This window comes from Bradysia coprophila, unplaced genomic scaffold (genome assembly GCF_014529535.1).
Source record: "Bradysia coprophila strain Holo2 unplaced genomic scaffold, BU_Bcop_v1 contig_70, whole genome shotgun sequence".
Taxonomy (NCBI): Eukaryota; Metazoa; Arthropoda; class Insecta; order Diptera; family Sciaridae; genus Bradysia; species Bradysia coprophila.
This window is the reverse complement of record NW_023503941.1, coordinates 2,845,009-2,871,737: the sequence shown is the minus strand read 5'-3', so window position 1 is coordinate 2,871,737 and position 26,729 is coordinate 2,845,009. Positions and strand designations below refer to the sequence as shown.

Sequence of the window (26,729 nt, the reverse complement as noted above, 5' to 3'; positions counted from 1 at the left end):
CAAAATGTCAATCGTCATCCACAGAGAAGCCAACACAACCTCACTTTGAAGTTTTAACGAACAAATTTGTTTAAGTTGCGGTTATGTTTGCTTCTGTGGATGGCGGTCAGTTGTTTTCGGCCTGTCAAAGTTCGTTTTTACCGTACGATGGAAGTAGCCTATTGTCTACTTACTGTCGAATTTCATCCTATGTCTCTATGGATGTCAATAGATCTTGGTCAATGTCGTTTAAGCTATCATTTTCACAAAGCTAACCACAATGTTACAAAAATTTATATGTAGCTGTCATTGTTTGAGGTTAGCTTTGTGAAATTGACAACTCATTTGACACTATTTTGAGAGAAAAACCGTTATTTGACACTGATCTATATTTATATGAAAACCGATCTCCATGGGTTCGGCAAATGAAAATTCGTGTTTACTTGGAACAAACCAATGTGCCAAATGTAAGAATGAACCAACTGTGAAATGCACTTAAACAGTCCAATTAAATCCACCTTCGAGCCATTATGTAATAATCAATAATCTATGTCTCGACATTATGAATATTTGACGAGCTTCATCAAGGACGAAATCATAGTTATCGTTGTAGTCTTTGAAGGTTAAGGTTTTTCGATTTCAAGAAATAAATGTGAGAAAATGTCCAGTGTTTTGGTAAAATTTATACTTTTCAGAGCTGCTCAACATGTACCGTAGCCGAATTAGAAGGGTGGTAGGAGCAATTACCGGGATGCGCGTGTGCAAATAATGTGTATCTTTGGTATATTCCGGATACCGGGAAACCGTCACACCGTGTAATTAGTTTTTGAATCGAACTAATATATATGCCGAGCGATAAGACTTTAAAATCGTGACGTGATCAATGTGTAAATTTTTTCAGTCTTATCTCTCGGGAGATATTGGTCCAATTGGAAAATTACAGGGGTGTCAAAGTTCATTGGGGTCTGTGAGCTTCGAATGACACTAGTATGAAGTCGTATGGGGTTATCACGACAACAAACCGCCATGTTGGATTTTCGATTTTGTCTGGAACACTTCCATCAGAATTTTGTCTGACAATTGTGAAAAAGTTCATATGGGTTCGTGGGCGGCGAATCACGACAAAATGTGACAGTTTTTGAGTGTTATTTTGTCCGGCAGCTCACAATTCTGAGTGAATTTTGTCTGGTGGTAGCTTTCATGATCGTTGAGGTTGTTGGGCATCGAATGACACCATTTTCGAGTCGTGGGGTCATCACGTCAAAAAGTGACCTTGTTGGACTTTTCTTTTTGTCTGGCAGCTCAAAATTATGCGTGAATTTTTTCTGGCGATGGGTTTTCTGTTCATTGGGATCAGTGGCGGTAAATTTTCAACTTCAATTTTCATTATTCAAAATGTCGACAACACGTCGCGTTTAAACCTCAGTGAATATTGGCGGTCTGCTTAACTGGTCGGTGGAAGACCTTACTGAAGTACTAAGAAATTTGTGAGGCAAGACTTTATCTAGTTGTCCTCTCCTCAACATTGCTCCTTTGAGTTTTTGTTAGCTTCTAGCGTTTTTGCCGATTCGGGCGCAAAAAAAGTCCATTTTTCAATTTATGATTTTATTTAATTAATTAAACAGTAACAGGTTCAACGATACATTTACACCATCCTTTAGACTATATGACATACAAACTTTTAAAATGGCTTTACAGGTATGAATAGAAAATGTCCAGCTCTACAACGAAAATAAAAATGAAATTTGATTGATGAATTACGGCAAAACCTCAAGCAAGTTAAGTGTCCACTCCTCTCAACAAAAAGTACTCCGTGAGAGAGCGAGCTGTCAAATAAACAAAGGAAAAATTGCAAAAATTCAATTTTGTCTCTCACACGGAGTACTTTTTTGGTGAAATGAAACTAAGGCTTAGGATCACTTCGCGATCATCCGTCTAAGGCCGAAAACACACGAGCAAATTGTGCATTGCGTTTTCCATTGTAATGCGATATTCACCACAGGCTAAACAGTGGAAAACGCAGCGTAATTGTCGATCCCATCAATACACAACTTTCTCGTGTGTTTTCGGGATAGAGATGTTTGATACAGGATGCTGCATTTATCACATTAACTACGAAGTACAACCTTGTCTGCAATGAAAGTAGATAAGTAGGTATGGCCAGTCCATACAAGTCGGAGCACATACGGATTTGCATGACGCCACCTCAAACGAACTCATTTCTAGTGGAAATTTGCACTAGAAATGAGTTCGTTTGAGGTGGCGCCATGCAAATCCGTATGTGCTCCGGCTAGAACAAATTTGAACGTTTGGCCATACCTATCCATTTACTTTCATTGCTTGACTGCTGGTACAAAAAGTTCAGAGTTGACAGCTGGAAGTAATCTTTTAAAAGAAACAAAAATTTCCTCTTACATTGAACTACGTTACTCCTCACGTAAGACAGGAGCATCTCTGTTACGTCCAAATTTGCATGAAAGTTCACCACTTACTCTAACACTTACAGACAAATAGTCACACTTTTCAGACACAAATTCTGATAACGAAATAACAAAAAATTAAATGATTTACAGCAGGATTTCAATGGATCTAAGTCAGTCGTTTATGATTTTACTATGATTTCGAGGTTATGATGCGTATATATGGTTAATCTGCTGTATGAAATCGATGAGCAATAAAATTTACAAAACTTCTATCTAAATGCAAAGTCGAGTTCTTGCACGCAAAATGATGTGGCGAAATCTCTTTCTCTCACTATTCATACACACATTGTGTTTGTCTTTTTCATAATTGGCCGTCTATCGGCCAATATTGATTGGTTCATCAGCCATTACCATTTCCTCGGTTGGCGCTTTGCTCCCCTTCTTTTTCTTCGAATACCACATAAACATGATAAAAGAGAAAAAATTGATGCTAAACACTGTCCAGGCCAAGTAGAAACCGTAGCCGTGCCTGTGTGAATTGACAAAAAGAAAATGGAAATCAAATCAAGCCAAACAGTGGAAAACTGAGAGAAAACCCGGGGAACTCAAGACATAGTACAACTGTAAGAAATGCAACTCTTGGGAATTTGTTACTGTTTTGTAACTTTCCAAGAGTTGTAACTCTCCAAGAGTTGTAACTCTTCAATAGTTGTAACTTTCCAAGAGTTGTAACTCTTCAAGTGTTGTAACTATTTAAAAGTTGTAATTTTCCAAGATTTGTAACTCTCCAAGAGTTGTAACTGTACAAGAGTTGTAACTCTACAAAAGTTGTAACTCTGCAAGAGTTGTAACTCTCCAAGAGTTGTAACTCTCCAAGAGTTGTAACTCTCCAAGAGTTGTAACTCTCCAAGAGTTGTAACTCTCCAAGAGTTGTAACTCTCCAAGAGTTGTAACTCTCCAAGAGTTGTAACTCTCCAAGAGTTGTAACTCTCCAAGAGTTGTAACTCTCCAAGAGTTGTAACTCTCCAAGAGTTGTAACTCTCCAAGAGTTGTAACTCTCCAAGAGTTGTAACTCTCCAAGAGTTGTAACTCTCCAAGAGTTGTAACTCTCCAAGAGTTGTAACTCTCCAAGAGTTGTAACTCTCCAAGAGTTGTAACTCTCCAAGAGTTGTAACTCTCCAAGAGTTGTAACTCTCCAAGAGTTGTAACTCTCCAAGAGTTGTAACTCTCCAAGAGCTGTAATCTCCAAAAGTAGCAACTCTTCAAGAGCTGTAACTCTCCAAGTGTTGTAACTCTCCAAGTGTTGTAACTCTCCAAGTGTTGTAACTATTTAAAAGTTGTAACTCTCCAATAGTTACAACTCTTGCAGAGTCACAACTCACCAAGATCTAGTGATTGTCTTTTTTGAGTTCCCGCCAGGTTTTTTCCCTCTCCGACATATTTGCGCATGCATACTAACGTGTAATCGACACCTTTCGGAAATGCGAACGAATTTTTATTTTTCTCGTATTCCACGGCATGTGTCAGCACTTGAATGACAATAAAACCAGTTGACGCTTTACGAAACAGGACAAATTTGAGGAGAAAAATTAATTTTTCCGTTCAACCTTTCTCAGCTGTAAACTGTACACTCACACGATATAAAATGAATCCCACCAGCCAGTCGCTTGAACATGTACCTTTAAGACAAATCGGATTTTATTGGCCGGATCTACTTTCATAAATATTACGGGCCATTTACCGTGGATTGAGAAACGTATAAATGGAAAAGACGAATCCCATTGCCATTACGAACAGGCAAATGCAAGCAAATGAAGCTTCCGTTCTAGTGTAATCTAAGAAAAATTCAAAAATTATTTATTTCGAAAATGCTGTTCACACATTGAGCGAATAGTCAATGACTATGAGTCGAGCTATTAGTGGTCGAGTGGTAGTGGTAAACCCATTTAAAATAGTTTTGATTGTTTGCATGGATCAGCTGGAAAATATGCTCAAACTTCACTGCCTCTGATTATATTCGCACAAGGCGAAGTAATGGAGAAATTAATGAAAATCCGAAAAAAAAACGAATCGGTAGCTTACATTCGTATGAACTGAATTAGTATATTACATTGGGTGCTGCGAAAGTCATTCCTGTCGGTACTGAATAATCGGTACATGTTAATTGTACATTCGATATCCTTTTGTCATGATGAACAGTTGCATAGACGAGAATTGTAAATCCGTTTCTTGCGAACCGTAGATGAAGAAAGTTTTAAATAAAATTGAGTTCATTTGATTTGAAAAGTCGGATGTTTCATTAAGCTAACCTGATCCTACATGGGGGCTCAACCGTTTTGAATCTGTAAGTAATGAAGTTTTAAAGTTTGCAAAGCGAAGTTTCAAGTTTCTAAAGAAACAATTGTGAAACGACGTCTTTGGAAAGCCGAAAGTGAATGCAAAGAAGCACAAATCGTAAAGTCTTCAGGTTAATCAGATGGATTAAGACTGACATAAAATATCGTCACAAACTCCGAAAGTTCCAGAACATCGAACTGATAGCAATGTGGTTCCAAATCAACAATAATAAGCAGGTCGGACAGCAGAGAACAATAAGCAGATCGAACAGTGGCAGTAGGTATATGAAGTGCAATCGTTGACAATATGTTGGGAATCGAATTGGTTGGTAAAACAAAGTACGGCAAAGGTTGGAAATTCATCGGATCGTACGACCGAACCAAGTTGCTTAAAACACACGAGTGAGTTAGCGAGTTCACAAATTGTTCTCGGCTTAAGGAATTACGAAGCAGCACCCAATCTGCGCCTCAAGAATGAAATGCAAATTCAAAATTTACCCAAAATCTCGTCATCTATGGCCGGATCGGATTTGATGTCATCGTCCGTTGGGAAGAGAATGTGGTATTTGCACTTCTCTGGAAAAGAGAATCAAAAATCTTTCCAAATCAAAAACAAACTGAAACTGAAAGTCGAATGACCAACCGAATCGATTGTACACGTATCCATTGGCCACCTTTCCCTTTTTCGGTGGCGGTGGCGGTTGAATGATATATCTGGTCCCATTCGAATTGACCATAAAGATTGGTATTTCCAAATCTTTTGAGTATTGCCACAGCAACGGCAACACATTCGGCTGATCTTCCCAATCGGCGAACAGAGCGTTCCGTAAGTTTTCCGGTACGATGACATTAATCAGTGAACCATTCACTGTCACCGTCGATAACGTCGCTCCGATAATTTCTCTCACCGCGGACACATTCGTCGGATTGATCATCATCAAACTGTTCGACGCTCTTTCCACATTTGCTCGGAAAGCGACCAGTTCTTTGTATTTGTCTTTGAGCGTTTTAAAGTCTTGGTCATGGTCCAATATCCAATGGGCAAACAGTAGTTGCCGGAAATCATTGTCGATGTCCGTGATCGGATCGGATAAGTGGACGTTGTTTATAATATCTAAAATAAATGGATCTTCTACGGCTATTGTCTTTTTGAGAGCATTGATCTGTGTCACATTCGTCAAGGAGAGGGTGGTAAAGTTTCGTGCTGCTGATGAATTGGGTAGGAGTGTTGGCACCGAACTATAGCGACACATGCGCCACAGTCCGGCATGTGATGCTATATAATATCGACGTGTTTCCTGGATGAATATGCCTGCAAAGGGAAAAAGAAAGTAATTGCAATGAACAGATGAAGGCTAAGTTGTGAGCACATGGTCATTCTGAGAGTTCGGAGAGGCGACGAAAAAACGATAAGATCGTCCTGGTGAGAACCGACATAACTCAAAGTGAGCGGACGTGTTTCTGTTTGTCTCCGGTTAATTCTTTTTATTTGCGGTGAATGTTGCTAATTTGGTCAATAAACGCTTTTTTTTAGTTTGACAGTGTGTCTTGTTAAACATACCTAGTGTTACATATCTGCCTGAAAGTGTATTTTTCTTTTTTTTTGCTGTTTTTGTAATCGTGATGGAATAGAGTTTGACTTGTTTTTTTCGCTGCCCTAAATTTCCGTTCACTATAACTGTTATGCGTGTGACGTCATCATAATTGTCTTTGTTTTCTTCGCGCCAAATGATTAATGTCAACCGACATATTTACTGTAATGGATAAACCGAAGAAAAGTGTTCGTGGCAATAGAACATTACCATATTTTATCAAGAATCAACGAAAAACTAAACAGAATAAAATGAGTGGTGGTGACGGTGTTTTGCAAATTGATGTCGAGTTGGAAGACGAATTGTTAAAATCAGACACCGAGTCGAATCAAATATCCGATGTTAACCAAAGAGACCAGTCAATTACACAGAAATCAACGGCTGAACTGGCCAACAACGAAATGATGCTTTTACTAAAAGAAATACGAGACTCGCAGTGCACCAAAGATGACCTTCAACAATATAGCCGTTCGATGAATAAACGCCTACTAGAAATGGATCACAGAGTAAATTCAAACTGTTCTTCAATTAATTTGATGGAATTGAGGTTAAGTTCAATCGAGGATTCGCTTCATCGCAGCAACTACGAGGCCGAATTGCTAAAACAAAATGTTCTGTCGCATAACATAAGTATAATGGGCCTACCGGCTGTCGTTGGAGAGGATCTTAACTTAATATCACTGAAAATTTTCCAAATAATTGGTTGTGACATCCGGCGAGCCGACATATTTGGCTGCTATCGCATCAAAAAGGCAAAAACGTTCACGAATATGTTCATCACAAAATTCAACGATTTTGCTACCAAGCAAAGGATCATGAAAGCTAAAGTGGACAAGGTGGTGAAGGCACGTGATATCATCGGTTCGGATACATCAATCGGAAACTCCACGATATTCATCAATAATCATGTAACGCCGTTTTTTGGAAAACTTCTGGCCGAAGGTCGAAAGACCGTCAAAGATAAGAGGATTCACTCAGTTTGGCTCAATCGAAATGGCTGTAATGTTCGTCTAGAGGCCAATGGAGCAGAAAGAATCTATCGTAGCACCGATGAGCTGTATCAGATGCTGACGTCACTAGACCATCGATCAGGGCCGAGTAATCAATTCAACAGTTATTCGAAAAGGCAACGCCCAGAAGATGATGATGACTCGCCAATAAGTTTGCAGAGAGCTAAAAAGTAAGTTTTTCTTTTTTTGATGTGATCGGGATTATAGGAGTGGTGAAAAAAACGTTGCTGCGTAAAGTAATTTTTTAACAAATATTCGTGCACCTGTTACCTGGTGCGTTTAGAGTTATTTAGAACTTTTTTATTATTATTTAGAACTTTTTTCAATGTTTTTTAAAAAAAAAACTATTTTATAGTGCTAAGACTGGGCTTAAAGTCTTGTACGCTTAGAGTTATTCAAATTTCTTAATTTTTTTTTCAAAGTGATTAGATTTTGCTTAGTCTTCTTTAAAGAAGAAAAGAAGATAAAATTGATTGTTTGGAGGCTTGTTATTGCAAGTTGAATTTTTTCCTGTTTTTATTCTTCTTTCGGTATAATTTAATCTAAATTAAGTTGAAATTAAACGCAAAACCATCAAACGAAAAACCATCTTTCATTTCTAAACGAAAAACCGCACTGAAAAACCAAATATTCTAACTCATCCTGAAATTATTTCTTCACCTGGAAAAACCATTTTCCATTTCTATACGAAAAACCGCACGAAAAAAAAAAAAAACAAAACAAAAAATAAAAAAAATCTATAGATTCAAGTTCATCCTTATACTGCGTATTCGCTCAAAAGATGAGTCAAGTTTCGAAATTCCAAAATTTAACCGTTTACTACCAGAATGTGAGAGGATTAAAGACTAAGACGAGTGACTTTAGAAAGAATCTGCTATCTGGCAACTACGACGTTATTATTCTATGTGAGACGTGGCTTAGGGCCAACGTGTTCACTTCAGAGTTATTTGATGACAGGTATATCGTATATAGGAATGACAGGGACAATGACGTGATTGGAAAAAAGGATGGAGGAGGTTGTGTGATAGCAGTAAAAAAACACTTATATTCGACTCGGGTGGACTCTTTCGAGCTGGAAAGCGATATCTGGGTTTCTGTTGAACAAGCCAATGGCGGCAAGGCCTTTTTTAATGTTAAATACGTGGAGCTGGGGAGTAAAATTGATGTCTATAGAAGACATTTTGAAAAGATCGTAGATAACGTCATGTCCTCAGATGTGAAAGACTCCTTCATGTTGACTGGAGACTATAACCTAGGAGACAGCATCACGTGGCTGCGTGACATAACAACTGGGGATTATGGAGCGTTACATGCGAGGGGTGCCATTGCGAATGAGTTATTAGACATGATAGCCCTGTGTGGCATGAACCAGGTCAATGTGATTCGGAATGGTATTGGCAGAACGCTAGATCTAGTCATTACGAACATTCCATCGGACAGAGTAAGAGTTACTAGATCGACTGATTTGCTAGTCCCAGAAGACGATCATCACCCAGCGCTTATGGTAAGTACGAACCTGTCGAAGCTGAAGTTTCTGTCAGAACAGCGACCTCCCAAGGTCAACTTTTTTAAGGCCGATTATTGCCGGTTAAATTATGATCTTCGTGAGATTGACTGGGAACGTGAGCTTGCTGACCATGATGTTGATACTGCGATTGAAAAATTTTATTCCTTGCTCACACCGTCTATAGACACAATACCGAAGATTGTTTTCACGTCCAGAGACTATCCAGTGTATTACTCGCACGATCTTATTTCAATGATAAAGAGGAAGAATAGTTTAAGATTGAAGATAAAACGTGAACGTTGTGCGATAGCAAAGGCGGTTCTTATCGACGAGTTTTCTGAGCTTCGAAAGTTGGTGAAAAGTAAGATCAAGACGTGTTTCGATGTATACGTGAAAGATTGTGAGGTGAAGATCAAGTCGAACACTAAATGCTTTTTTTCTTTTACTAAATCCTTGAGAAAAACGAACGCATTACCTAACAGTATAAGCTATCTTGATGAATGTGCTTCTGATAGAATCTCAGTGTGTAACCTGTTTGCCAAATACTTTGAATCTGTGTATAACCCGGCTGTTCAACCTGACCCTGAATTTGTCTCAGACCCATTTCTACATCAGGTGGACATGAAATTTTCTCCCACAGAAGTAATGACTGCTCTCAAGGGTTTCGATAAGAATAAAGTTGCCAGTCCGGATAACCTTCCGATGATGTTCTTCATGAACCTTTCTCTGTCATTGAGCCTTCCTTTAAGTATCCTTTTCAATAAGTCCATTGGAGAAAGTAAGTTTCCATCGAAGTGGAAAACCGGCTACGTATCACCAATATTTAAAGAAGGTAACAAGAATAGTGTTACCAACTACAGACCAGTCACTATATTGTGTGCAATGTCGAAGATTTTTGAACGATTGGTTTTTAACAAACTCTTCAATGAAATCAAATCTAGCATACACACCTCGCAGCACGGTTTTTTCGTAAATAGATCAACTCAAGTGGCAGGTGGACAAGTTGACACTATCTACTCAGACTTTGCAAAGGCTTTTGACAAGGTGGACCATGGTATGCTGTTACTCAAGCTAAAGGCTCTCGGGTTATCGGACAATATGGTACATTGGTTCTCAACTTACTTACGCAACCGGACTCAATACGTAGTCATTGGAGGATCCAAGTCGAACTGCATTACTCCCACTTCCGGTGTTCCTCAGGGATCAATACTAGGACCCCTGCTATTTATTGTCTTCGTGAACGACTTGTTGGAATCGCTGTCATCCTGCTCTGCTTTCGCTGACGATCTCAAACTGTACAAATCGATCAGCAACACTTATGACTGTGAGTTGCTCCAGGATGACCTGGCGAGAGTTGTGGACTGGTGCAGACGGAACAATATGGCGCTCAATGTAGGAAAATGTGCAATAATGTCAACCACGCACAGCCGAGACAAGATAATATTTCCTTACGCTGTGGACAATGAACAACTGGTAAGAGTCAAGGTGAAGAAAGACTTAGGAGTGTTAATAGATGACAAACTATCGTTCAGCGATCATGTGAATGACGTAACTCGGAAGGCATACCAAATGCTTGGATTTGTATTCCGACGCGGAAAGTATTTCTCGAATCAGTCCAGCATGCGAATATTGTACTCATCACTGGTGAGAAACCGACTCGAATACTGTGCAACGGTGTGGAACCCGTACTACTCGAATGCCATCGATCAAATAGAGCGAGTGCAGAAAAAATTCACTCGAATGTTTTACTTTAAGTTCGGAATCGCCCACCCTCGCCCTTCTTATGATGCTCGCTTGCGACACATGAAACTAAGATCATTGGAGACCCGGCGTTTGGAAAATGACGAAATAGTGCTGTTTAAACTGATCCACAACCGACTCGACTCAACTCTTCGTGACAGGATTACATTCCATCAACCTACCAGGGTCACGAGACGTGATTCCGTTTTCTATTTACCAAAAATCGCTACGAATTACCAACTGAATGCACCAATTTACCGGATTCAACGTAGTCATGACACGCATTTCCGCAATCTCAACATTATAGATTCAACTCTTAGTACTTATAAACGATTAGTGAGAAACTCGTTTTGCTGGTAATGTCGTTCCCTTTAGGTATGCCTTAATTTGTGTGAATTATTGTAAATTTTTCTCTGCAAAACCTTTGTAAATTTTTCTTTTTTTTCGATTTAAGTTTTTCTTTCAACTCCTTTTCAATGTATTAAAAAAAAAAAAAAAAAAGACTGATTCATTATTGGGCCTCGGCCTGTTAATTGGTCTATAAACAAGAATAAATAAAAATAAATAAATAAATAAATAATATCGCACAGAACAGAAAACGTAGCATATTATCATTGACAGGGCGATGTTATCGTTTTTTCTTTTTGAATTCCGGGCAACCTGAACCCAACCTGATCTGACATGAAATCTTGCAGGTTCATATCAAGCCCGAAAATGAAAATTCAGGCTCGAGTCAGAGATACAGGTTTTAGGTTAACCTGAACTTGAAACAGGCCAACCCGTTCCGAACCTTCAGAAATGTGGTCTCGTTTTCACACATCCAATTTTTGGCCACTTTTCTTTCCTAATCGAAATCACAATGTGACATTTGGTATAAATCTAGTACTTCAGTAGAGGGAAATCCATTTCAATAGATCAGTGTCAAATAACTGTTCTTCTCTCAAAATAGTGTCAAATGAGTTGTCAATTTCACAAAGCTAACCTCAAACAATGACAGCTTCATATAAATTTTTGTAACATTTTGTGAAAATAACAGCTTATTTGACATCTCAAACGACATTGACAATGATCTATATCCCTATAGATCACTACAATGACCGCTGGCGTGACGATCGACGGTTCGGTTTTGTGTGCAAACTAATGACAACCAACTTTGCTTCTAAGGGAATTCCCCGTATTTAGTTCATTTACATTCATTTCGAAGAATTGGACGCACTCACTTATTCATTACTATGTGAAAGTGAAGTTGGTTTCAATTAGTTTGCACACTTTTCCCCACCATTACTCACGTTTCCGTCATCAGTTTCACCAAACGAAGAGATCTATAGATTAAATGAACTAAATACGGGGAATTCCCTTAGAAGCAAAGTTGGTTGTCATTAGTTTGCACACAAAACCGAACCGTCGATCGTCACGTAATTTTTTTGTCCGGAAAAGTTGGAAATGGCAAACGAATTGATCAATTAGACCACAAAAAAAACAAATGATTCGAGTGAATAAATATTAATTGGTCTTGTAAGTGGTGTGCTGAGTAAAATGGGATAGATTTAACTAGCTTGTTGACTTGATACACACATAATAATGTCAAAATAGATCATAAAACGCTTCACATAACATCGTGGTTCATTCAAATTTAACTACCACAAAAATTTCGTTTCTTTTTTTTACATAAATCAAAGGCATAGGCAATTCCTCAGATCGTTACGTTGGAAATGATCATCATAAATTTTGTTTGAAGAGAATGATGAAAATAAAAATAATAAACGAAGAAGTTGGCTTCATTTGAAAATATTTTCGTTTTAATGAACTCGTGCTAAAAGTTGTTTTGTTTTACACGTTGAAATTTTGTTGTTTTTTATTTTTAAGAAGAAAAACTTACCGACTGATTCACAAACAAAAAAAAAATTAGCCCGCGCAACTAGACTGGAACATTTTGTGCAAATTATTTTTTTGGTTTTTCAGGGCAAGGAAATATTGGAAATAGCTATATTGATAACTCGCTTCGCTTGTGTCGGCAATCTCACATCTAGTACGTAAAACAATCCACTTTACTAACGTGTTGGCAAGAGAGAGAGAGAGAGAGATGAAAAGTTGCCAAGAAGATTTTATCATTATTTTCATGCAAGAACACATTGTCAGCCATAACTACCACATACAAAAATTCACCTACTTTGACGATTCTCGTCGCCGTGACGATTTGGTGAATTTTTTTTATATGTAAAATCTTCAGAAGTGGTGTGTTCCCGCGTATCTAATAAAATGGCGATTCAAAGTTGACTACAGCCTTGACTACAATACCAAAATAATCCGTGCGTAAATCTAAGATTAACGCACGGACCTGTCACGGATCTGTCAGTGTGTAAAATTTAGGTATTTCCATAATAAGATTAGTAAATGGTATTGTTGTGCGCACTAGATGTTAGATCGCCGATAAGAGCGAAGCGAGTTCGGTAATGCATCGTGTGCGCAAAACCCCCATTTACTACCGTGCTAGGAACAAGATTTTGTCTCCTGTAAACATCAACACATGAGCCATGAGACCCTCACTCATTTATATTCCCCACAAATAAAACACACATTTGTCAATTTCCAGTGAAATTATCGAAGTTAGCCGTTCGCAAATGACCAATTTTCGAAATTTTCAGTTAATTAACGTACGTCCTGTGAATAACATGCCCATTTCGATTCTAAAAGTGACACTCAAATTGTGAATATGACACAGTAGATGATAGCTATTTACCTCACGTGGAGTAGAGGAGTTAACTGGCGAAAAATCTGTCCCAATAATTCCACTGGTTTCAGAAGTGATAATGTCAGATCAAAAATGCAAATAAAACGTAAAGAAATTAAATTGAAGGTGAGTCAAGGTCACCAAACGCAACAATCCTAAATATTCAAATGAATTTCCGTTCGAAATTCTTTAATTTATTTAAAACAAGGCATCAGAACAGTCGGAGCGTTTGCTGCGACTTAGCCCCGTACGATCCGTAATCCTATTTCGTCCGTAACCATAATACGTCCGTAGCCGTAATACGCCCGGAACCCTAATACGTCTACAACCCTCTAATTCGTCTATTACCAAAATGCAAGTCAAGTTGGGCATGGTCAAATTTACTGAAAGTGTTCATTTTTAAAATTGCGCATAGCGCAATTACGAAAGCCCGTACGAAGTACCTCTCAAATAAAACCAACAATATACGACATTATTTTAGAAACCCAAATTTTTTTGCCATCATTCTATTCGGTATTCAATTATCTCTCAAATAAAACAAAATCTAGCAAAATCGGATGAGATTTATTCGATTTATGTGCAAAAAACACTTAGGGCCGAGTAGCGGCCTTAGTCCAAGGGCGCAAATTTGAAACTTTTTTTGCCATCATTCTATTCGGCATTCAACTATCTCTCAAATGAAACAAAATCTAGCAAAATCGGATGAGATTTATTCGATTTATGTGCAAAAAACACTTAGGGCCGAGTAGCGGCCTTAGTCCAAGGGCCCAAATTTGAAACATTTTTTGCCATCATTCTATTCGGCATTCAACTATCTCTCAAATGAAACAAAATCTAGCAAAATCGGATGAGATTTATTCGATTTATGTGCAAAAAACACTTAGGGCCGAGTAGCGGCCTTAGTCCAAGGGCCCAAATTTGAAACATTTTTTGCCATCATTCTATTCGGTATTCAATTACCTCTCAAATGAAACAAAAACTAGCAAAATCGGTTGAGATTTACTCGATTTATGTGCAAAAAGCACTTAGGGCCGAGTAGCGGCCTTAGTCCAAGGGCCCAAATTTGAAACATTTTTTGCCATCATTCTATTCGGTATTCAATTACCTCTCAAATGAAACAAAAACTAGCAAAATCGGTTGAGATTTACTCGATTTATGTGCAAAAAGCACTTAGGGCCGAGTAGCGGCCTTAGTCCAAGGGCCCAAATTTGAAACATTTTTTGCCATCATTCTATTCGGTATTCAATTATCTCTCAAATAAAACAAAATCTAGCAAAATCGGATGAGATTTATTCGATTTATGTGCAAAAAACACTTAGGGCCGAGTAGCGGCCTTAGTCCAAGGGCGCAAATTTGAAACTTTTTTTGCCATCATTCTATTCGGCATTCAACTATCTCTCAAATGAAACAAAATCTAGCAAAATCGGATGAGATTTATTCGATTTATGTGCAAAAAACACTTAGGGCCGAGTAGCGGCCTTAGTCCAAGGGCCCAAATTTGAAACATTTTTTGCCATCATTCTATTCGGTATTCAATTATCTCTCAAATAAAACAAAATCTAGCAAAATCGGATGAGATTTACTCGATTTATGTGGAAAAAACACTTAGGGCCGAGTAACGACCTTTGAGCCCTCCCAACAAGCTCGCGTTGCATCCTACACAAAAACAATGTTCAGCAACTTTGTTCTACTCGTCAATACCTTTCATTTGATATATCACAAGCAGCTATTACGTGCGTATTTCGGTAGATATCGTCGAAAGACTGAAAAACACCTATAGGGCCCTAGCTCTGGAAGGGCCGACCCTACCATGCCCATTTTCGAACTTGACCTTACTTTTGTCGATACCAATCGGGGAAAAAAAGAATTTTGAAAAAAGGTTGTGATTTGCTCAAGCTAGAGGGGTCACGGACGGACGGACGGACATTTTTAGCCCCGTACGAAGTACTGGGGGCTTATAAGATTAATATGCCGTTTGTAACACGTCGAATTGGAAGCAGACAGTAAGGGCAAAGCTTTTGATTATGTTCATAGATGACGAATCCGCAATAAAAAAAATGTCCGTCCGTCCGTCCGTCCGTCCGTCCGTCCGTCCGTCCGTCCGTCCGTCCGTCCGTCCGTCCGTGACCCCTCTAGCTTGAGCAAATCACAACCTTTTTTCAAAATTCTTTTTTTCCCCGATTGGTATCGACAAAAGTAAGGTCAAGTTCGAAAATGGGCATGGTAGGGTCGGCCCCTCCAGAGCTAGGGCCCTATAGGTGTTTTTCAGTCTTTCGACGATATCTACCGAAATACGCACGCAATAGCTGCTTGTGATATATCAAATGAAAGGTATTGACGAGTAGAACAAAGTTGCTGAACATTGTTTTTGGGTAAGAGCAACGTGGGCTTGTTGGGAGGGCTCAAAGGTCGTTACTCGGCCCTGAGTGTTTTTTCCACATAAATCGAGTAAATCTCATCCGATTTTCCTAGATTTTGTTTTATTTGAGAGATAATTGAATACCGAATAGAATGATGGCAAAAAATGTTTCAAATTTGGGCCCTTGGACTAAGGCCGCTACTCGGCCCTAAGTGTTTTTTGCACATAAATCGAGTAAATCTCATCCGATTTTGCCAGATTTAGTTTTTTATGGAAGGTAATTGAATACCGAATAGAATGATGGCAAAAAATGTTTCAAATTTGGGCCCTTGGACTAAGGCCGCTACTCGGCCCTAAGTGTTTTTTGCACATAAATCGAGTAAATCTCATCCGATTTTGCCAGATTTAGTTTTTTATGGAAGGTAATTGAATACCGAAAAGAACGTGGCGAAAAAAGTTTAAAATTTGGGCCCTTGGACTAAGGCCGCTACTCGGCCCTAAGTGTTTTTTGCACATAAATCGAGTAAATCTCATCCGATTTTGCTAGATTTTGTTTTATTTGAGAGATAATTGAATACCGAATAGAATGATGGCAAAAAATGTTTCAAATTTGGGCCCTTGGACTAAGGCCGCTACTCGGCCCTAAGTGTTTTTTGCACATAAATCGAGTAAATCTCATCCGATTTTGCTAGATTTTGTTTTATTTGAGAGATAATTGAATACCGAATAGAATGATGGCAAAAAATGTTTCAAATTTGGGCCCTTGGACTAAGGCCGCTACTCGGCCCTAAGTGTTTTTTGCACATAAATCGAGTAAATCTCATCCGATTTTGCCAGATTTAGTTTTTTATGGAAGGTAATTGAATACCGAAAAGAACGTGGCGAAAAAAGTTTAAAATTTGGGCTCTTGGACTAAGGCCGCTACTCGGCCCTAAGTGTTTTTTGCACATAAATCGAGTAAATCTCATCCGATTTTGCTAGTTTTTGTTTCATTTGAGAGGTAATTGAATACCCAATGGAAAGTTGGCAAAAAATTTAGGGTTTCTAAAATAATGTCGTAAATTGTTGGTTTTATTTGAGAGGTACTTCGTACGGGCTTTCGTAATTGCGCTATGCGCAATTTTAAAAATGAACACTTTCAGTAAATTTGACCATGCCCAACTTGACTTGCATTTTGGTAACAGACGCATTAGAGGGTTGTAGACGTATTAGGGTTCCGGGCGTATTACGGCTACGGTCGTATTATGGTTACGGACGAAATAGGATTACGGATCGTACGGGGCTAAGTCGCAGCAAACGCTCCGACTGTTCTGATGCCTTGTTTTTATTGCGGATTCGTCATCTATGAACATAACCAAAAGCTTTGCCCTTACTGTCTGCTTCCAATTCGACGTGTTACAAACGGCATATTAATCTTATAAGCCCCCAGTACTTCGTACGGGGCTAAAAATTTCATTTATTATTTCCGAAAATTCTATTAGCCTTCACTTTCCCGAATTTTCCAACATTTTTCAAATTCTCCAAAGAATATTTTAAAAATATGTTGAAAATTCAGAATTCTTGAATTTTCCTTCATTTTGCTATGCTTTGCCTACCTTTCCCAAAAAATATTCTTTGGAGAATTTGAAAACTTCTGTAATGTCAAAATATTCATAAGTGGTCTAATAGTTATTTACGTATCGATTGAGTAGGCCGAAAGAGTTACGTATTAAGTTTTGTATGCTTGCTAAGAGGACCGAAAGTAAAGAAATGTCAATTCAAGCGAATTGACAGCTTTACTTTCGGTCCTCTTAGCAAGCATACAAATGTAGTTAATTTACACATTGACACATCCGTTGTAGACTACGACTTGTAGTAGATGTGTGGTATGTGTTCGTTATGGCTGACGATGTGTTTTTGCATGAAAATAATGAATCTTTTGACCACAATTATGTTAATTTGTGGTGATTTTGACACAACAGTAGATAAAATCTTGTTTCTAAGAGGGATGGGAGTTTTGTCGCTGATACAAGCGCAGCGAATAACCCCTTTTAATAACCAGTTAGCAAAATAGCTATTCAAATCAAAGGCACACATCGAGTGCAAACTGTAAAGTAATTCATTAGGTTCTAGATGCAGAGCTGTTTTTTTCGGATTTTTTTTTCAGGTTTTTGGCGAAATATTCGTAATTTTTCAAAGTAAAATGTCTCTAACGGCCGCAGGCCGTTTTGATGCTGTGTTACATAAAATAATAATTATTAAGAAAACCTTAAATCAGGAGAAATTCAATTCCGTTAACTTCATGTGCAACTGCCACACAGTATTACGTTCCACGTCCATACAATTCGAACACTGCTTCTTTTGGGGCTTGATATAATTCTGGATTACTGCGAGACAATACAATAGAGTGTGGATTTCGCTTTCGTTTTTATATTATCAATTTTTGGGAAGTATTTATGTGGTTCTCTGTGGCAGGCAAGCAGCGCGTTTGTTATTAATATATTAAGATGGCAATGAAAAATCTATTCTGGTGTTTGAATTCAATTTGTTTTGTTGATTCTTCTTCTTCTTCTTTTTCAGCCTGTTTCTATCCACTGCTGGATGTAGGCCTCTCCAACTTCTTTCCATTTCGTACGATCCATTGCCATTTGCTGCCAGTTTGTACCTGCAACATTCTTAATTCCGTTTGTCCATCTCTCTGGTGGTCTACCTATAGCTCGTCTTTTATATGGTCGCCAGTTCATGATCTTTTTGGTCCAACGTTCGTCTGTCCTTCTTGCAATATGTCCCGCCCAGCTCCATTTCAGAGATGCTATTCTTTCCATGACATCAACGACCCTGGTTTGTTGTCGAATCCATTGATTCGTCATTCTGTCTCTGAGTGTTATTCCGAGCATACTCCGTTCCATGGCTCTTTGTGTCACTCTCAATTTATCTTCGGATGCTTTCGTTAAAGTTAACGTTTCCGCTCCATAAGTGAGCACTGGAAGGACACAAGTGTCGAAAACTTTGCGTTTCAGACTATTATTCATTTTGCTTTTGAAAATTAGTCTGAGTTTTCCGAGCGCTGCCCATGCAAGACCAATCCTACGTCTTATTTCTGCAGTCTGGTTGTCCAGACCTAACTTCAGTTTACGTCCTAGATATACGTAGCTGTCGACTCGTTCAATGGCAGTGTCACCAATTTTGATTTCTCTATCGCCCCCGATGTTGGTCATGACTTTTGTTTTCGATAAGTTCATCTTGAGGCCAACTTTGCTTGCCTCTTCACTTAACTGTTGTAGCATAAGCTGAGCCTGACCTAGATTCGCTGCTATCGGTACAATGTCATCAGCGAAGCGGAGATTGCTCAGGTACTCTCCATTTACCTTTATTCCCATTTTACTCCAGTTTAACTTCCTAAAAATACTCTGCAGAATCGCCGTGAATAATTTCGGTGAAATGGTGTCACCCTGCCTTACACCTCGGCCAATTCTGAATTTCTCCGTGCTCTTATGAAGTTTTATACATGAAGTAGCATTTTTGTACACATATCGAATTGTGTTGGAGTACCTTGAGTCTACTCTACATTCGTCTAATGCGTCCAATATCGACCATGTTTCCACTGAATCTGTTTGTTGATTGTTTACTGTTAAAAAAAATTTATAGAAAAAATTTTGACAGTTGAAAATTTAAAGAGCCTTCAAAGAAAAGCTATGGAAACAGTGTGCCCATTTGTCAATGTCAACTTATTCATGTAGTCAAATCTAATCGTATAACTGATCAGGTGTAACGAATATAACATAATTACACCACGTTCGCGTAGGGGGCATATTCTGTCACTTTCAGCCCCAAGAGTATTACGTATCAGATATGGAACTATTTTTCGAATAATGTAATATAATAATGGAATTAAAAGACAAACCAATTTTTGGGCAGGACAAACCTCTTGCGAATACAGCACATCCATGCGATTGTGATACTCAGTTAGGCAATGTGGAAGAATTCAAACTACAAGCACCTCTACAACGAATAATGAATCCCTTCAGCCATAATTGAAAATTGACAAGGTCTTCACGCAGCTTTGAGTTAGTCCAGTTCACGATGTTCTCATTTATTCATCAACTGCACCCAAAAATTTTGGGCCACAATTGAAACTCTGAAGTGAACGTAAACAGCGTGAATCGCATCCAATTTCTTTTTTTTTTTTGATAAGCTCAAGTGGAAGATTTGTATCAGGAAACATTTTCTTCCGAATTTCGGACATTAAGAAACTTGTGGTAAGAAATTTTCATAACATTCACCACACATCCTTGAGGAGAAGAAACCGCTAAATTTACTTGATTCAAAATTAGTTTTGTGGTGACCGTCAATGACAGTCTAGAACAGGTATGGTCGATCGGCAAATTCGTCTTAAACGCACTCACATTTTATGTCAAAATAATATGAAAATGAGTGCGTTTAAGTACGAAAATCAAATTTTTATGTCCTCCGGGCGGACAATAGACCATATCTGTTTTACACTTTCATTGGTGACCGTACTACAATCCAACATTATAAATCGCTGTGAAACTCCACTTTCATTTCGCTTATAATTCGCTAGACATTGTGGCGCAAGGAAGATATAAAGTACGAATTTTTGTATGTTTGAAATTGCTTCGTTTTCCTCCTTTCCATTCAAAATTCTCATTTCAAGTATGTACAGACCTTGACCACCCGATCCAACGAACCAACGGTCTGTGGAAATGGCCACTATCCACAAAATCACACCGATTCCAATTGCGGCCGTGCATCCCAGCAGGACCCGTCTCTGCAACAAGTATGCATCGTAGTAGGGTTTCCGTTCTTCACGGCCCAATGTTGATGTCGACATATTTTTTGGTTCTGTTGTCGTGGATGTGATTGACGAAGAAAAAGGAAAATTTTTCCGTTTTGATTTACTTGTGGCCGCCCGTCTAAAATTAAATTTTCTATTTACACTTTCACCTATCACTACTTTCCGGATCGAATGTTTGCATTTTCCGTCAGCATACCAGCGTTTTTATGTGCCACTGTCACGGAAATTGTTAACCACTTTCCGCATTCTCATTTTTCTTTTATTGTAATTTTCACAACAGACGTCACACACTTTCGGTTATTTACAGATTTCTTTTTGTAGAAAAGCCATTCTGTTACGGGATCACTTTCCGTATTTCGTTATACATTTGTCACTTAATTCACAATGCGAAATGCGGTAGCACACTGGTAGCAGTTTAAATCTTCAACCGATTCGATTCCTTTCCGCGTAACTGAAATCTTTCCATCTATTGTCGTCGAAACTTATATTTAAAATTAAACCGTCCGCAATCGAACAGGATGTACCACTTTACCACAAAAATTGTCGTAAAATACCATCGATTTTAGGCAATTGCCGAAGACAATTAAAAGTTACTATAACAGTAAATCGTCGTTGCCGAAAACTATAACATTCAGAAAATTGAAAAACGAGTCGATCATTTTGAACGACATTCAACAGGGCTGTCACCAAAATCAAAAATGTACTAAGCCAGTGACAATAAAAATTGTTCTAAGTTACACCCTCTAGCAGCACCTCACACTGAAATTCAGTGACTGAATTTAAATTCAGAGTTGAAGCCAGAGTCTGCTCAACATTTTGCCTAAATTCTGACCACATACACAAATGTATATTTTGAGCTTATGGCTCTCTTAGCGTTTCTGTGCTTACGCTTTAATTTTATTTCACATTTTTTTCTGTTATTTATTTCTCTCATGTGTCGGAAAAACTCATACGAGATGAGGCTACTACACATCACTTTGTACTGTGTCGAATATTTTATTATGTGGTGTGTGGCATACACACAGCCCGTTTTTCTTAATTAACTTTCCTATAATACAATAGACGACAGTTGTCTCTTCTTTTCTATTTTTTTTGTTTTTGTTTCCTTCGTTCGCTTTACTATCCACTCTTGATGGTTTTAAGCACAACAACCTACTGGTGTTTCGCTGACCGATCGCAACACACAAATAACTATTACATTTCCTAAAACATTTTCTTCGTCATTCGAACAATCAAAAACCGAGTGCTTCTGCTGCTGCTGCTGAAAATTTTCTCAATTTTCTTTCAAAAAAGAATTTCTTCCGAGATGTTTATTTAATTATAATGGTCGAAAATGTGTGTGTATATATAATACGATGAGAATATAATGGGAGGGAAATGAACTGGGGCACGGATTTGCATGTCAGTGCTCGTTTTCGAGTTATGTTGTTTTGCAGTTATGGGGTTTTCGAGCAGATCTCCCACCGAGGGGCAAAAATATTCAAAGAAAATCGTTTGTCAGCCAAGAGAAAATCAAAGTAGAAAAATCATGAAAATCGAACAAAATCCTTTCAAAATCTATCCAAAATCTGTAACAAATCCTCTGAAAATCCTTGGAAAGGGATAACTTGTTCGGTTGGCCTGTAGGGGCGCCACATTTTTTTTCAGTATTTTACACTGATAATATCCATGAAATGTAATAGCAGTGGCTCACTGCCAGTGAGGTTGGTTCACAAAAACAAGGCATCAGAACAGTCGGAGCGTTTGCTGCGACTTAGCCCCGTACGACCCGTAATCCTATTTCGCCCGTAACCATAATACGTCCGTAGCCGTAATACGCCCGGAACCCTAATACGTCTACAACCCTCTAATGCGTCTGTTACCAAAATGCAAGTCAAGTTGAGCATGGTCAAATTTACTGAAAGTGTTCATTTTTAAAATTGCGCATAGCGCAATTACGAAAGCCCGTACGAAGTACCTCTCAAATAAAACCAACAATTTACGACATTATTTTAGAAACCCAAAATTTTTTGCCAACTTTCTATTCGGCATTCAATTATCTCTCAAATGAAACAAAATCTAGCAAAATCGGATGAGATTTACTCGATTTATGTGCAAAAAACACTTAGGGCCGAGTAGCGGCCTCAGTCCAAGGGGCCAAATTTGAAACTTTTTTTTGCCATCATTCTATTCGGCATTCAATTATCTCTCAAATGAAACGAAAACTAGCAAAATCGGTTGAGATTTACTCGATTTATGTGCAAAAAACACTTAGGGCCGAGTAGCGGCCTTAGTCCAAGGGCCCAAATTTGAAACTTTTTTTGCCATCATTCTATTCGGCATTCAATTATCTCTCAAATGAAACAAAAACTAGCAAAATCGGTTGAGATTTACTCGATTTATGTGCAAAAAACACTTAGGGCCGAGTAGCGGCCTTAGTCCAAGGGCCCAAATTTGAAACTTTTTTTGCCATCATTCTATTCGGCATTCAATTATCTCTCAAATGAAACAAAAACTAGCAAAATCGGTTGAGATTTACTCGATTTATGTGCAAAAAACACTTAGGGCCGAGTAGCGGCCTTAGTCCAAGGGCCCAAATTTGAAACTTTTTTTGCCATCATTCTATTCGGCATTCAATTATCTCTCAAATGAAACAAAATCTAGCAAAATCGGATGAGATTTACTCGATTTATGTGCAAAAAACACTTAGGGCCGAGTAGCGGCCTTAGTCCAAGGGCCCAAATTTGAAACTTTTTTTGCCATCATTCTATTCGGCATTCAATTATCTCTCAAATGAAACAAAATCTAGCAAAATCGGATGAGATTTACTCGATTTATGTGCAAAAAACACTTAGGGCCGAGTAGCGGCCTCAGTCCAAGGGGCCAAATTTGAAACTTTTTTTTGCCATCATTCTATTCGGCATTCAATTATCTCTCAAATGAAACAAAAACTAGCAAAATCGGTTGAGATTTACTCGATTTATGTGCAAAAAACACTTAGGGCCGAGTAGCGGCCTTAGTCCAAGGGCCCAAATTTGAAACTTTTTTTGCCATCATTCTATTCGGCATTCAATTATCTCTCAAATGAAACAAAAACTAGCAAAATCGGATGAGATTTACTCGATTTATGTGCAAAAAACACTTAGGGCCGAGTAGCGGCCTTAGTCCAAGGGCCCAAATTTGAAACTTTTTTTGCCATCATTCTATTCGGCATTCAATTATCTCTCAAATGAAACAAAATCTAGCAAAATCGGATGAGATTTACTCGATTTATGTGCAAAAAACACTTAGGGCCGAGTAGCGGCCTTAGTCCAAGGGCCCAAATTTGAAACTTTTTTTGCCATCATTCTATTCGGCATTCAATTATCTCTCAAATGAAACAAAATCTAGCAAAATCGGATGAGATTTACTCGATTTATGTGCAAAAAACACTTAGGGCCGAGTAGCGGCCTTAGTCCAAGGGCCCAAATTTGAAACTTTTTTTGCCATCATTCTATTCGGCATTCAATTATCTCTCAAATGAAACAAAATCTAGCAAAATCGGATGAGATTTACTCGATTTATGTGCAAAAAACACTTAGGGCCGAGTAACGACCTTTGAGCCCTCCCAACAAGCTCGCGTTGCATCCTACACAAAAACAATGTTCAGCAACTTTGTTCTACTCGTTACCTTTCATTTGATATATCACAAGCAGCTATTGCGTGCGTATGTCGATAGATATCGTCGAAAGACTGAAAAACACCTATAGGGCCCTAGCTCTGGAAGGGCTGACCCCACCATGCCCATTTTCGAACTTGACCTTACTTTTGTCGATACCAATCGGGGAAAAAAAGAATTTTGAAAAAAGGTTGAAAAAGGTTGAGGAAAATCCTCAGAAATTCACGGCGTAAGTGTGCCTAAAATTTGAATTTTAAGTGAACGATTCGATGAAAAAGTGAACCGAAATAGTACATTTAAACGCTTCATTGTATGAAAATGACGCTGCGTTAGAAAGACCTCCGCATCCATTTTGAATTTCGACCGCACTTACGGCGTGAAACTCAGTTAAACTTGTAACTATCAACCTGTAACAAACTGCCAAAATTGAACAATCTGTCAAACTTGTTCAAACTGTCAAACCTGTACAATCCGTCAAGCATGTACAAACTGTCAAACACAAACTGTCAAACTTGTACTAGCTGTCAATTTGCGTGCACATAGCGTTCCTTGCGCTCTGCTGCAAATAGTGTATTTTCGACTATTTGTTCCAGGGGGCAAATAGTTTTTGGAGCACTATCGGCTGATTTATTTTCGGCGCCCTCACAATTTATGTTAAAATAATATTAAAATGAGTTTACAAAATCTCTATGTCCTCCAGGCCTGTTTTATACGTTTATTGGATAAAGACAAGTAGAGGGGGCAGCAGGGGCAAACATTTTTTTTTTAAATATTTTTTTCTGGCTAAGAAAATTCTCAAGAGAATAGACAAGAACACACACAAGAGATAGAGTAGAAATGAAGCCATAGAACAACTCGTGGCAAATTTTCCTTTTCTTCTGATACAACCGAAGTACATACGAATACGAGCCCGCTCATAAATCCCAATATTTATCTCCAACAGCGAGAGAGAATCAAACAATAAGTTTCTTTATGAAAATTCCGCAAAATTCTAATGTATGCCACAGCCACACAACACATAATATGAAACCGATCCCATGACATTCAAAATGACTCTCAATGCGTCGCCAGCCATTACATTTTTATCCGACGAATTGTACGAACGAAATCTTAAACATTGTTTTTCATGAAATTCTTCATATATGGAGGCTACAGTATGGAATTACGTACAGATATGTGCACACATTTGGTGAAAGGCGATTGTTGAACAGCAGGACATGAAGTGTGGGGTGGTTGTGGTTAAGTATATAATGTAATAGGCTTATAGACGTGCATGTAAGTTTATCAAACTGCTTTCCCCCATTACTTTTTCAGTGACACTTTAAGTGATGCTGGTCAGAACACAAAGCCAGCACGCTCTGCATTGCAGTTCAGAAACTTCTCACCCATTCACAACTTACGTAATTTCTAAGAAATTTGTGCGAAACCTGTTTTCCGAACCGGAGACAGATATTTGCCGCCATACTCTATGTGCTACCGAACCATTTCCAAAGACGGCAGTAATGGCACACTTACACATCGCTTGCACGTAATAGTACATTACTAGAGGTGTGCGGGCCGATGTTTTTTTGAAGCCCGTCCGGCCCTAAGCCCGGTCCGAAATTCATTTTTAAAGCCCGGCCCGAACTGGCCCGACGTATTTATAGCCCGTCCGGCCCAAGCCCGATCGGGCCGGATAAAAACTCGGACGGGCCGACATTTTCAAATTTCATATAAAAAAGTGCGCGAAACTTTGAAAATCGGGCCAAAAATTTGGTTTTTTAGGTCCGGTCCAAGCTCGGCCCGACAGATTTGAAGCCCGCCCGGTCCAGGCCCGGTCGGGCCGGATCAAAACCCGGGCGGCCCGACATTTTCGGGCGGCCCGCACATCTCTAGTACATTACTGTTTTGCTGGGACACTTTAGTCGTTTGGACAGGTTGTATTTCGAACCAAAGGCGTCGAAACAAAAAAAAATCCCATCAAGACAGTAAGAGACTGTAATGAGTCGTTTTCTGGCCCTATAAGACAACAACGTTAATTCGCTTTTTCGCTGTCACGATTTTAGTTAAATATATTTCCCAGTCCGTTTCCATTGAGAATCGAAATATCGGAAAAATGTTGACTGCGAGTCCAGCCTAAATTGTGAATGAAAGCAACAGTACATTTAACTTGTTGCTTTTCATTGCAAAAACAAGAACCGCAAACGGGGGGGCGCTTAGTGTCGAATCATGTAAAAAGTGCTACACACCGCACAACAAGTCATCGTTTCGAAGTATATAAAAACAAAAATAAAATTGAACTCAACATAATTTACGAGCGGCTCAGTTGTTGACTTTTCTTTCTTTCTGTTTTCGTTTTTCCGTTTTTTTTTCTTCTTTTATTATATTTGTGGCATGGCGTGTATGTTACCACATTGAATTATTTGTGTCTTTTCTGCATTTGTAGTATTGCGAGCATTTTCCTCGGTGCGATGTGTAACTGAAAGGATTTTGTGTTTTTTTCCAGATAGACTACGGGAATCATTACTTTATCATTGATTCAGCTGACACTTTAATAAAATCTGTAAGTGTCATAGGTGTCATACAACCAAGCATTATTCAGTTCAGCCCTCATATAAATCCAATTCATTTGGATATCCAA

At 38.6% G+C, this 26,729-nt stretch overlaps 1 protein-coding gene and 1 long non-coding RNA gene across 2 annotated transcripts; one reads left to right on the top strand and one right to left on the bottom strand.

Moving 5' to 3' along the window:
- Positions 1-1,082: 1,082 nt before the first annotated feature.
- Positions 1,083-26,105, top strand: LOC119083748. Its single transcript, XR_005088926.1, has 3 exons — positions 1,083-1,314; positions 9,259-9,263; positions 26,095-26,105. It is a non-coding gene; the product is annotated as an uncharacterized LOC119083748 (long non-coding RNA).
- Positions 2,573-21,065, bottom strand: LOC119083686. Its single transcript, XM_037193470.1, has 8 exons — positions 20,593-21,065; positions 20,343-20,545; positions 5,382-6,050; positions 5,237-5,314; positions 4,144-4,237; positions 4,038-4,081; positions 3,862-3,958; positions 2,573-2,931 (listed from the first exon to the last, which is right to left on the bottom strand). Exons 2-8 carry the CDS (start codon positions 20,506-20,508, stop codon positions 2,778-2,780), a joined length of 1,302 nt encoding a protein of 433 aa, XP_037049365.1. The 5' UTR covers positions 20,509-20,545; positions 20,593-21,065; the 3' UTR covers positions 2,573-2,777.
- Positions 26,106-26,729: the final 624 nt, after the last annotated feature.